This window comes from Mobula hypostoma, chromosome 13, assembly GCF_963921235.1.
Source record: "Mobula hypostoma chromosome 13, sMobHyp1.1, whole genome shotgun sequence".
In the NCBI taxonomy this organism is placed as follows: Eukaryota; Metazoa; Chordata; class Chondrichthyes; order Myliobatiformes; family Myliobatidae; genus Mobula; species Mobula hypostoma.
This window is the reverse complement of record NC_086109.1, coordinates 56247182-56260312: the sequence shown is the minus strand read 5'-3', so window position 1 is coordinate 56260312 and position 13131 is coordinate 56247182. Positions and strand designations below refer to the sequence as shown.

Below are 13131 nucleotides of genomic sequence, written 5' to 3'. Positions count from 1 at the left end.
ATTTCAGTATCTGTAGCCCCTGCAACTTAAATGAATACAAAGAATGGAAATGCAGGTAGTTTCCACAATACTATTGAAAACTAACAAAATCTTTCAAATTTAAAATGGTTTTAAAAACTTCAGCAACTTTTTTTTTAATTAACATACACAAAACTTGCTTTGGTCCTTACCTGCTATCCTTGAATCCCTAATGCACCTTGTAATCAGTCAGGTCATGGATACAGAACTCACAGGTGGAAGTTACAAGCTTGCTCAGTAGCTTGTCTCACCAGAAATTCTGCTGCTGGAATCCCTAGAGCTTTTACACTACGAAATTTAATTTCTAAACCCATGGTTCCTCTGATTTAAAGGGGGGGGGGCCTTTGTAGTGCTTCAGGAAAGTTAGGTATAGTAAGATATGCTTTAGTAGGACACGGAACGACCGCTCTCCGCTGAACATCGACAACTCCTCCATAGAGATCGTTAAGAGCACCAAATTTCTTGGTGTTCACCTGGGGGAGAATCTCACCTGGTCCCTCAACACCAGCTCCATAGCCAAGAAAGCCCAGCAGCATCTCTACTTTTTGAGAAGGCTGACCCACCCAGCCAACAGACTTTTTGTCCCTCTTCCCTCCGGGAGACGGTTCAGGAGCTTGAAGACTCGTACGGCCAGATTTGGGAACAGCTTCTTTCCAACTGTGATAAGACTGCTGAACAGATCCTGACCCAGAGCTGGGCCGTACTCTCCAAATATCCGGACCTGCCTCTCGGTTTTTTTTGCACTACCTTACTTCCCATTTTTCTATTTTCTATTTATGATTTATAATTTAAATTTTTAATATTTACTAATTTTAACTATTTTTAATATTTGTAATCCAGGGAGTGTGAAGTGCAGAATCAAATATCACTGTGATGATTGTACGTTCTAGTACCAATTGTTTGGCGACAATAAAGTATAAAAAGTCCATCTCCCACCCCCCATCCTCACCACATTCTACAGAGGTTGTATTGAGAGCATCCTGAGCAGCTGCAGCACTGCCTGGTTCGGAAATTGCACCATCACGGATCGTGAGACCCTGCGGCAGATAGTGAGGTCAGCTGAGAAGATCATCAGGGTCTCTCTTCCCCCTATTACAGACATGGGAACAGCTTCTTTCCAACTGTGATAAGACTGCTGAACGGATCCTGACCCGGATCTGGGCTATACCCTCCAAATATCCGGACCTGCCTCTCGGTTTTTTTGCACTACCTTACTTTCCATTTTTCTATTTTCAATTTATGATTTATAATTTAAATTTTTAACATTTACTAATTTTTACTATTTTAATATTTAATATTTGTAATCCAGGGAGCAGGAAGCGCAGAATCAAATATCGCTGTGATGATTGTATGTTCTAGTATCAATTGTTTAGTGACAATAAAGTATAAAGTATTTACACCACACGCTGCATCCGTAAAGCAAACAGCATTACGAAGGACCCCACGCACCCCTCATACAAACTCTTCACCCTCATGCCATCTGGCAAAAGGCAGCGAAGCACTCGGGCTCTCATGACCAGACTATGTAACAGTTCCTTCCCACAAGCTATCAGACTCCTCAATACCCAGAGCCTGGACTGACACCAACCTATTGCCCTCTACTGTGCCTATTGTCTTGCTTATTAATTATTGTAATACCTGCACTGTTTTGTGCACTTTATGCAGTTCTGGGTAGGTCTGTAGTCTAGTGTAGTTTTTGTGTTGTTTTACATAGTTCAGTGTAGCTTTTGTATTGTTTCATGTCACCATGGTCCTGAAAAACATTATCTCATTTTTACCATGTACTGTACCAGCAGTTCTGGTCGAAATGACAATAAAAAGTGACTTGACTTGAATTAGTATTGTACCCCGTTATTAGATTTTCAAGACATCATTAACTTTTACTTTCAGTAAAAATCTCAAAGTTACATTGACTGTTCTATTTATTATAAATTACTATGATTGCATATTTTGACAGACGTAAAGATTTTTACTCCTCATGTATGTGAAGGACACAAGAAATAAAGTCAATTCAATTCAAAGCTGTTGAGCCTTTCAAAGCTGAGTAAATTGAGGGCAAGATTTTGTGAATTATTGAGGAAATTCTAGTTAAGGCTTTCTTCATTTAAGGTATTACCACGACTCACCACCAGCATCTAAGGACTTCTTTCTTGGGCCATCTGCACTCAAACCAGGTACATATGGGCACGTGGTGAACACAAGTGGCTACTTTGGAATACAGGCATGCGTTGCTTAACGCCCACAATATGTTCTATGAAATCGGACGTTATGTGATTTGGACGTTGTGCAAACACTATATTATATACTTAGCAAACCTTTATGGAGTGCTGTAGTGTACCTGTATTGACTAAATCCTGTTATTAGCAATTTCTCCATATTTGATATAGGTCCCTCTCGCATTTTTGTGAGCCTTGTAGCTTTCAGTGAAGCCAATCCTTTAACAGCTTCGAGAATGTTTTCTTTGTTTTTCAGGATCGTCATGATTTTCGAGTGTGACATGCCTAAATCCCGAGCAATAGCATTCACTGGTTTTCCACCTTCATATTGTTTAATAACCTTTTGTTTCACTTCCAAATCAATACTTTTCCTTTGCCTCTTGCTACTGCTATCACTAGGAGTGGTTTTGCTGCGTTTGGAAGCCATGATGCACTTTACGGTAATATTTTCGAAAGAAAATTAACCGGAGATAACTCTACTACACTCAAGAGACATGGGATACATGAGATTGGTTACATACACTAAGTCATGTTCTCCGATCGGGACTGCGGACATATATGCGATCAGACGTTGTCCAAATGGACATTAAGCGGCGCACACTTGTATATGCCAGCACCAGCAAGATCTGATCAGGTGAGGTACCGTTCGGTCATAAAAAAAAAATGGAGTGGACTCGGGTTAATTGGGCCATCAGTTAATCGGGACAGCTGCTTTTTGGGACACAATGCTGTTCAATCACTATGCAAGATCAGTTCATTCCAAAAAGGAAGAAAGATCCTAAGGGGAGTAAGGGGAGGCCGTGGCTGACAAGAGAAGTAATGGACAGTATAAAAATAAAAGAGAGGTATAAAATAGCAAAGCCGAGTGGGAAGCCGGAGGATTGGGGAACTTTTAAAGAGCAACAGAAGGTAAAAAAAGGGAAAAAAATTGTTAGGACCAAAATTGGGCCCTTAAAGACAGAAGCAGGTGAATTCATTATGGGGAACAAGGAAATGGCAGACGAGTTGAACAGGTACTTTGAATCTGTCTTCACCAGGGAAGACACAAACAATCTCCCAGATGTAATAGTGGCCAAAAGACCTAGAGTAATGGATGAATTGAAGGAAATTTATATTAGGCGAGAAATGGTGTTGGATAGGCTGTTGGGTCTGAAGGCTGATAAGTCCCCGGGACCTGTTGGTCTGCATCCCAGGGTACTTAAGGAGGTGACTTTAGAAATCGTGGATGTATGGTAATCATTTTCCAATGTTCTATAGATTCAGGATCAGTTCCTGTGGATTGGAGGGTGGCTAATGTTGTCCCTCTCTTCAAGAAGGGAGGGAGAGAGAAAACAGGGAATTATAGACCGGTTAGCCTGACGTTGGTGGTGGGAAAGATGCTGGAGTCCATTATAAAGGATGAAATTACGACACATCTGGATAGTAGTAACAGGATTGGTCCGAGTCAACATGGATTTACGAAAGGGAAATCGTGCTTGACTAATCTTGTGGAATTTTTTGAGAATGTAACTATGAAAATGTACAAGGGAGAGCCAGTGGATGTAGTGTACCTGGACTTTCAGAAAGCCTTTGATAAAGTCCCACATGAGAGATTAGTGGGCAAAATTAGGGCACATCGTATTGGGGGCAGAGTACTGACATGGATTGAAAATTGGCTGGCTGACAGAAAACAAAGAGCAGCAATTAACGGGTCCCTTTCGGAATGGCAGGCGGTGACCAGTGGGGTACCGCAGGGTTCAGTGCTGGGACTGCAGCTGTTTACAATATATATTAATGATTTAGATGAGGGAATTAAAAGTAACATTAGCAAGTTTGCCGATGACACAAAGCTGGGTGGCAGTGTGAAATGTGAGGAGTATGTTATGAGAATGCAGGGTGACTTGGACAGGCTGGGTGAGTGGGCAGATGCAGTTTAATGTGGATAAATGTGAGGTTATCCCCTTTGGTGGTAAGAACGGGAAGGCAGATTATTATCTAAATGGAGTCAAGTTAGGAAATGGGGAAGCACAATAAGATCTAGGTGTTCTTGTACATCAGTCACTGAAAGCAAGCATGCAAGTACAGCAGGCAGTGAAGAAAGCTAATGGCATGCTGGCCTTCATAACAAGGGGAATTGAGTATAAGAGCAAAGAGGTCCTTCTGCAGCTGTACAGGGCCCTGGTGAGACCACACCTGGAGTACTGTGTGAAGTTTTGGTCTCCAAATTTGAGGAAGGACATTCTTTCTATTGAAGGAGTACAGCGTAGGTTCAGAAGGTTAATTCCCGGGATGGCGGGACTGTCATATGTCAAAAGATTGGAGCGACTGGGCTTGTATACTCTGGAATTTAGAAGGCTGAGAGGGGATCTTATTGAAACATATAAGATTATTAAGGGATTGGACACGCTGGAGGCAGAAAGCATGTTCCCACTGATGGGCGAGTCCAGAAGCAGAGGCCACAGTTTAAGTATTAGGGGTAGGCCATTTAGAACAGAGTTGAGGAAAAACTTTTTCACCCAGAGAGTGGTGGATATATGGAATGCTCTGCCCCAGAAGGCTGTGGAGGCCAAGTCTCTGGATGCTTTCAAAAAAGAGATGGATAGAGCTCTTAAAGATAGTGGAATCAAAGGTTATAGGGATAAAGCAGGAACTGGATACTGATTGTGGATGATCAGCCATGATCACAGTGAATGGCGGTGCTGGCTTGAAGGGTCGAATGGCCTACTCCTGCACCTATTGTCAATTGTCTATTGTCTAATTGGGGCAGGAGACTTATCAAATATTTTCTAGCGTCAGTCACCTGTATGTCGTGTGACATTAGACACCTCCAACATGAATTATTCATAGTCATACTTTATTAATCCCGAGGGAAATTGGTTTTCGTCAGTTATACCATAAATAATTAAATAGTAATATGTAAATTATGCCAGGAAATAAGTCCAGGACCAGCCTATTGGTTCAGGGTGTCTGACCCTCCAAGGGAGGAGTTGTAAAGTTTGATGGCCACAGGCAGGAGTGACTTCCTATGACACTCTGTGTTGCATCTCAGTGGAATGAGTCTCTGGCTGAATGTACTCCTGTGCCCAACCAGTACATTATGTAGTGGATGGGAGACATTGTCCAAGATGGCATGCAACTTGCACAGCATCCTCTTTTCAGACACCACCGTCAGAGAGTCCAGTTCCATCCCCACAACATCACTGGCCTTACGAATGAGTTTGTTGATTCTGTTGGTGTCTGCCACCCTCAGCCTGCTGCCCCAGCACACAACAGCAAACATGATAGCACTGGCCACCACAGACTCGTAGAACATCCTCAGCATCGTCCGGCAGATGTTAGAGGACCTCAGTCTCCTCAGGAAATAGAGACGGCTCTGACCCTTCTTGTAGACAGCCTCAGTGTTCTTTGACCAGTCCAGTTTATTGTCAATTCGTATCCCCAGGTATTTGTAATCCTCCACCATGTCCATACTGACCCCCTGGATGGAAACAGGGGTCACCGGTGCCTTAGCTCTCCTCAGGTCTACCACCAGCTCCTTAGTCTTTTTCACATTAAGCTGCAGATAATTCTACTCACACCATGTGACAAAGTTTCCAACCGTAGCCCTGTACTCAGCCTCATCTCCCTTGCTGATGCATCCAACTATGGCAGAGTCTTCAGAAAACTTCTGAAGATGACAAGACTCTGCGCAGTAGTTGAAGTCCGAGATGTAAATGCTGAAGAGAAAGGAAGACAAGACAGTCCCCTGTGGAGCCCCAGTGCTGCTGATCACTCCGTCGGACACACAGTGTTGCAAGCACACGTACTGTGGTCTGCCAGTCAGGTAATCAAGAATCCATGACACCAGGAAAGCATCCACCTGCATCGCTGTCAGCTTCTCCCCCAGCACAGCAAGGCAGATGGTGTTGAACGCACTGGAGAAGTCAAAAAACATGAGTCTCACAGTGCTCGCTGGCTTGTCCAGGTGGGCATAGACACGGTTCAACAGGTAGACGATGGCATCCTCAACTCCTAGTCGGGGCTGGTAGGTGAACTGGAGGGGATCTAAGTGTGGCTTAACCATAGGCCAGAGCAGCTACAGAACAAGTCTCTCCAGGGTCTTCATGATGTGGGAGGTCAATGCCACTGGTCTGTAGTCATTGAGGCCGCTGGGGCACGGCGTCTTCGGCACAGGGACGAGGCAGGACGTCTTCCACAGCACAGGAACCCTCCAGAGCCTCAAGCTCAGGTTGAAGACATGGCGAAGTACTCCACATAGCTGAGGGCTACTCTGATGGGGATTCTCAGTGGGCAGACAGCGCTTGTACAGAGGAGCAGACAAAGATAATAACCTTACAGCAGAGCAGAGAAAATAGCTCAGGACTGAAGATGGAGAGAAAAGCAGGGAAGACATGGGAGAGTGCAAGAAATAGAGCTAGCTGGGGAGGGCAGTTAAGATTTTGGATATAACAGCAACCATTCAATATTTGCAAGTTTAGTGTTGCTGATGGTAATGTTTTATTTGCTCCTTTCAAAAGATTATTTTCCCTCTAATTCTCTAAGATGTGATGAGTGCAAGAAAAACTATTAAAGCTCACATAGTGACAGATTCTTAATTGGTCAGGGCACAAAGGGACACGGGGAGAAGGCAGGAGATAAGGGCTGAGAAAAATTGGATCAGCCATGATGAAATGGCAGAGACAGTTCACCTTCTGGACATTACACCATGCTTAGAGCAAAGAGTTTTTGAAATAGCATGATTTGCGTGTTTGCGTGAAAAAAAGCAGTGATTTGTGTCACTAATAACTGGCAAGAAATAAGCAGCAAGACAAATTGGAACTGTTTTGCTCACTATGGTTTCAATCATGCAGGCTCGGAGATATCAGAAACAGCCGGGAGTGAAAAAGAAACAATTTCACTACCTCAATAAGTTAGGAACCATGAACAATATTGAAGGTATCGACAATCATCTTGAATATTACAATAAACATGAAGATTTGGAGAATGCCATCGTCAAAAACACTGCTTGAAGACAGTTCACTACCTGCACTAGGTGACCAGCTGTTTGTGCTGGTTTTGTTCATTTACAGTCAATCAAAAGAGCGCATCAGCCTTCACTGATGAATTCCTCCATTGATATCTATTGGGAACTAATACAGTTTTGTAGTACTAATACAGTTTTGTAGTACTCTAGTAGTTTTGGCAGTGTTCTAATTTATTCTGTATTTGATTTAAATACATAATTTATTTCTCAGTTTGTCTTTTTTTAAATACCTTTTTAACTATTTCCATGAAACTTCAGCTAATTGAGGCAGACACTTAATTCCGCCAAAATGCACTGGCCCCAGTATGTCCCAATTAACCGGAAGCCACTGTATTTGATATTTTAGGAAAATACTGACTATTATTTCGCACTAAATGTCACATGATCAAGGGTATGAAAATGTTACTAAATACATTTTACAATTTATGGGATAGCCTTGATAACCGCCCAAAATAAACCTAGACTTGATATAACCAGTGTTGGCAGAATGGAGGACAGTAATTTTCATCATGTGCTGGCTTATCTGTTCAGAAATAAATTCTGAAAATGAAAGGAGTCATTTTATTGAGTGAGAAGGGAGACAGTGTTTTGCCAATCTTATCAAAACAAATTCAAGGCAAATAATTTTTTTAAATTCTGCCCAACCAGTTCTAGATATGGACTAAAATCCACCAATTTATAGACAACATACAAATCAAAGAAGGTGGTAGCAAGAAGTCAAGTGTCATCAATTTAAAATCACCATTATTTTTGATATTATTTCTAATGGGCAGAGTGCAGATGAAAAAGAAACTAATGTATTTGCAAACACGAGGAATTCTGCAGATGCTAGAAATACAAGCAACACACATCAAAGTTGCTGGTGAACGCAGAAGGCCAGGCAGCATCTCTAGGAAGAGGTAGTCGACGTTTTGGGCCGAGACCCTTCATCAGGACTAACTGAAAGAAGAGCTAGTAAGAGACTTAAAAGGGGGAGAGGGAGATCCAAAGTGATAGGAGAAGACAGGAGGGGGAGGCATGGAGCCAAGAGCTGGACAATTGATTGGCAAAAGGGATATGAGAGGATCATGGGACAGGAGGCCCAAGGAGAAAGAAAAGGGGAAGGGGGGAACAAAACCCAGAGGATTGGGGGGGGGAGGGGGAATATAAATTAATAACAGATGGGGTACGAGGGGGAGGTGGGGCATTAGCAGAAGTTAGAGAAATCAATGTTCATGCCATCAGGTTGGAGGCTACCCAGACGGAATATAAGGTGTTGTTCCTCCAACCTCAGTGCGGCTTCATCTTGACAGTAGAGGAGGCCGTGGATAGACATATCAGAATGAGAATGGGACGTGGAATTAAAATGTGTGGCCACTGGGAGATTCTGCTTTTTCTGGCGGACAGAACGTAGGTGTTCAGCAAAACGATCTCCCAGTCTACGACAGGTCTCGTCAATATATAGAAGGCCACATTGATTGATATTATCTCTTCGAATTATGACATTGCAGATACAAACAGAGATATGGGAGAAGTTTAACCCAGATGAATGTGAGGTGTTGCACCTCAGTAGGGCAAATGCTAGGAAACAGTTCACTGTTACTGGCAAGATCCTTAACAGTGTTGTTGGGCTGAGACATGTTAGGATCCAAGTTCATAGCCCCTTGAAAGTGGTTAAGAAGGCTTATGAATGCTTGTTTTTAGTAGTCATGGTATTTGAGTTCAAAAGTCAGGAGGTTATGCTGCAGTTTTATAAAGCTCTGTTAGGCCACACCTGGAGAACTGCATACAGTTCTAGTCACCCATTATAGGAAGGATGTTGAGGCTTTGGAGAGGGTGCAGAGGTTTACCAGGATGCTGCCTGGTTTAGAGGGCATGTGCTATCACAAGAGGCTGGATAAACTTGGGATTGTTGGCTCTGGAATGTCAGAGGCTGAGGGGAAATCAAATAGAGCTTTACAAGATTATGAGAGGCAAAGATAGAGTGGACAGAGTACATCTGTTTCCCAGGGTTGAAATGTCTAATACCAGAGGGCATGTATTGAATGTGACAGGGAGTAGGTTCAAGAGGACGTGAGGGGCAAGTGTTTTTCTTTACTCAGAGTCATGGATGCCTGGAATGCGCTGTGTGGTATGGTGGCAGAGGCAAATACACTGGAGGCTTTTAAGAAATGTTTGGATAGGGACATGGATATAAGGAAGCTGGAGGGATACGGACATGGCGTAGATAGGAGGGATTCATGTTTGGGAGTTTTTGATTTGAATGACCTGTTCTTGTGCTGTACTGTTCTATGTTCTATGCTCTACATTTGCTTTAAAAAAAAAAGGAGCCACCTTCATGGGAAGGTTAACAGTACAACTTCAGGAGAGGACAGATGCCTTCTGCAATACAATTCTTTCCAGATCTGTTTTACTGATTCCAACTTCAGATGATAATAGAATGAACACAAAGAGAAACCACAACAAAATAATTCCACTTCCCATTCCAATATGCCAGTCCATGGCCTCCTCTACTGTCGCAATGAGGCCACACTCAGGTTGGAGGAGCAACGGCTTGTATTCTGTCTGGGTAGCCTCCAAACTGCTAGCACAAATACCAATTTCTCCAACTTCTGTTAATTCCGCCCCCCCAGCATTTTCCATTTCCTCTCTCACCCCATCTCCTTACCTGCTATCACTTTCCTCTGGTGCTCCTTCCCCTTTTCTTTTTTCCATGACCTTTCATCCTCCCCTTCAGCCTGCATCTCTTTCACCAACTTCCCAGTTCTTTACTTCCTCCATCACCTTATGTTTCTTCATCCCCTCCTCCACCTTCTTACTTTGACTCAACACTTTCTCTCCAGTCCCAATGAGTGGTCTCAGCCCAAAATGTGTCACCTGTACTCTTTCCATAGGTGCTGCCTAGCCTGCTGAGTTTCTCCAGCATTTTGCGTGTGTTGCTTTGGATCTCCAGCATCTGCATATTTTCTCGTTTGAAAATAAAATGTGCGCATGGTAGAATTTACAGAATACAGTACAAGAACCACAGGCTGGCACATAGGGCTTCTTTTGGCTAACAAAAAAAGGTTCAGGACAACTTCTCCAGCCTAAAACCCAAAATCTTCTGGGACTATTAGATCGGCAGTCACTGAGCATTCATCATTCCCAAACTGGAGGCTAACTTTCAAGGCAGCAAGCGTAGGGGAAAAACAGGCTACATGATCTATGCTATGTGTTATCAGATCAACCAAAGTGCTAGTGACTGCTGGGTAAAGTGACTGTTAAATCACTGCTTACAGATGCATGTCACAGCTTCTTCAGCTGCACTGCCGTAAAGTTATCTTCTTAGAATCATAACTCCCAGGTGACTTTTTGCTTCAGTTTAACTACTTCAGAATCAATGATACACGTGATAGACAAACAAAATATTCTGTGACATGCACAGTTCAGTCAGGCTACAGCTGTGTCCTCTGGTACCTCACTAATGCTCCCATGGCCTGAAACTAATAGCCGACAACCAAGATTAACATCATATGGCTGTTTCTATATCAAAATGAAAATAGACCAAAAGCAAGAGCAAAAAGAACTGATTTCCTGCAAGGCAATTCATCAATTGCTCCATAGTTTATAAATGACTAAATGCTCATCATGAGGCTCGAGATTTAAAACCTCAGTATATTTTGGTTACATGTTTGCCTTTACTAGTTGAGGAATTGCATTCAAAAGTTGAGAAGTTACAGTGTTATAAAACTCTAGTCAGGCCGCATCTAGAGTATTGCATTCAATTATGTTCGCTCCCACCCCCATTACAAGGAGGATGTGGAGGTTTTGAAGAGGATGCATTAACGGTTTACCATGCTACTAGCTGAGTAAGGAGAGGTTGGACAGACTTGAGTTGTTTTCTCTGGAGCAGTGGAGGCCAAGGGGAGATCTGACAGAGGTTTATAGGATTAAGAGAGGCGTAGGCAGAGTACACAGCCAGTATCTTTTTCCCAGGGTTAAAGTGTCTAATGCCAGAGCACATGCATACATTTAAGAAGGAGGGGTGGGGGGGGGGGGGTTAAGTTCAAATAAGATATGTTGGTCAAGTTAATAAAAACAGTAGTGGAAAGCACTGCCGGGGTGGTAAAGGAGACAAATGCAATAGAAGTATATACAAAAGAGGCTCTTAGGTTGTACAGATACAGTATGGACATTATGTAGAAGGGAACAGTTTAGTTTGGCATCTGATTACTAACTTAATTAGTTCAGAAAAACATTGTGAGTCAAGTGGCCCGTTCCTGTGTTGTAGTACTCTGGGGTTCTATTATTTAACATGTGCCTCTTCAGCCTAAAGATTTTTAATAGAAAAGTCAAAATAAGAATATATTGTCATTTATATAAATACTCTCATTACATCCAATGTCATTTGCTCCAAAGATCATGCATGCCTAGCTATTGGTAATTCTATTTTTAAATCTGTCCAAACATCTTTGGTAACTTGACAAACCTGAAGCATCTTCAAGAAGGGACAGGTCACATTGAAAGCTGACAATCACACAGAAAAAATTATTTGCCAACATTTAGTAATAAAAAGGGAAGTGTACAGACAAGCTTAGTTTTCACATGCAAAATGTAATGCTCCATGCTAGCTTTTAAAACTTCAGAAATAATTCCCACCCCCCAAAAAAAACAGGAATAAGAAACAAGAATATTGCTATATGGGCCTTAAAAATAAATTTATTAACAAAAACACAGACATGAAGAATATACATTTGGAGAAAAAAAATTGCCAAAACAGGCTTTTTTTCTCCCCAACAGTATTAAATAGTTGTCAACTCAAACAAAATATAATAACAAAAAAAAGGGATGTAGCCACAGTGATTAACCTTCAAAATTTCAGCATGAATAAGCAATCACAAACCTCTGGAAATAGAACAAAGATTTTCAATTCAGAGTCCATAAATTTCTCTTCATTTTAGTACTAAACAGCCAATCCCTTACTCTGAAATTATCTCACTGTCATGACTCTGCAGTGCTAGGAAACAGAACCCATGTCAGTCTTGTTAAGAATCTTGTTTTAATACCATGAGATCATTTCTCATCATTCCAAACTCCAGCAAGAATAGACCACATTTTCCTCTCATGAAAATCTAGATTCAATAAGGCAACAATTCTGCCCTTCCAAATTTACAATTTGTGTGGATAAGAAATTATATGAACGGACAAACATCAGGTTTCCTCTCCAACTTTTCATCCCTTCTCATTTGGTTTTCCATTCTTGCCTATCCGAGCTAGAGTTACAACAGCGAGAACCAATGAGGAAAAAGGCTCAAAAGCAAGAAAGCATAGTTCTCTCCCACATGATGCACATATTTGCAGTATCAAGATCATGAGACTCCATGCTGATCTCCTTCCCCAATCTTAAATTGCACATGCTTGTATGGGTTACAGTAAATAGTTAAAGACTAGACTTTTAGGAACAACCTCAATCATGACAAGTATTCTGATAAATACAAAGGGTAAGGGATTTGTTTTCACATTCCTTAAGAAGTGAACTTAGCAATAACAAGTACAGATAAATTCATAAGCTTAACAAGTTCAATCAATTGATTTTTAACATCACCGGAATTCAATAGATATACCAGAAAATGGAAGTTATTTAAATACAACTCAATAAAATTACATACAGTAAAAGTAATTGATTTGATTCCAACACTGGATTGCATGTTATAAGAAAAAATGTTCAAATTGAAGACAACTTACCCTTGAAGATTCATATGGTGGACTTGGCTGGTCAGATGATCCCCAGGAACTTGTACCTGTTCGCTCTTCCATTACTATCAAAAGAAAATAATGTTAATTAGAAATGTGCTCAAATGTATTAGTATTCCTTCAGGGTTTACTGAATTATTTTCTTCAAAATTTTATTTTAGATTTAACTACAATAGAAGTCCT

The 13131-nt window shown here is 41.6% G+C and overlaps 1 protein-coding gene across 6 annotated transcripts in view; it reads right to left on the bottom strand.

Annotated features, from left to right (window-relative positions):
- Positions 1-13131, bottom strand: part of tcf12 (transcription factor 12) — a 379444-nt gene that overhangs the window by 299846 nt on the left and 66467 nt on the right. For 4 of the 6 annotated variants that reach the window (XR_010020134.1, XM_063065727.1, XM_063065724.1 and 1 more), the window contains exon 4: positions 12940-13013. The exons of the other annotated variants lie outside the window; for them this stretch is intronic. Coding sequence is in view for 3 of the 4 variants with exons in the window: in XM_063065727.1 (XP_062921797.1) it covers positions 12940-13013 (74 nt within the window). In the remaining variant the exon portion in view is untranslated. The remainder of the gene's footprint in view (positions 1-12939; positions 13014-13131) is intronic. 6 annotated transcript variants of the gene reach the window in all.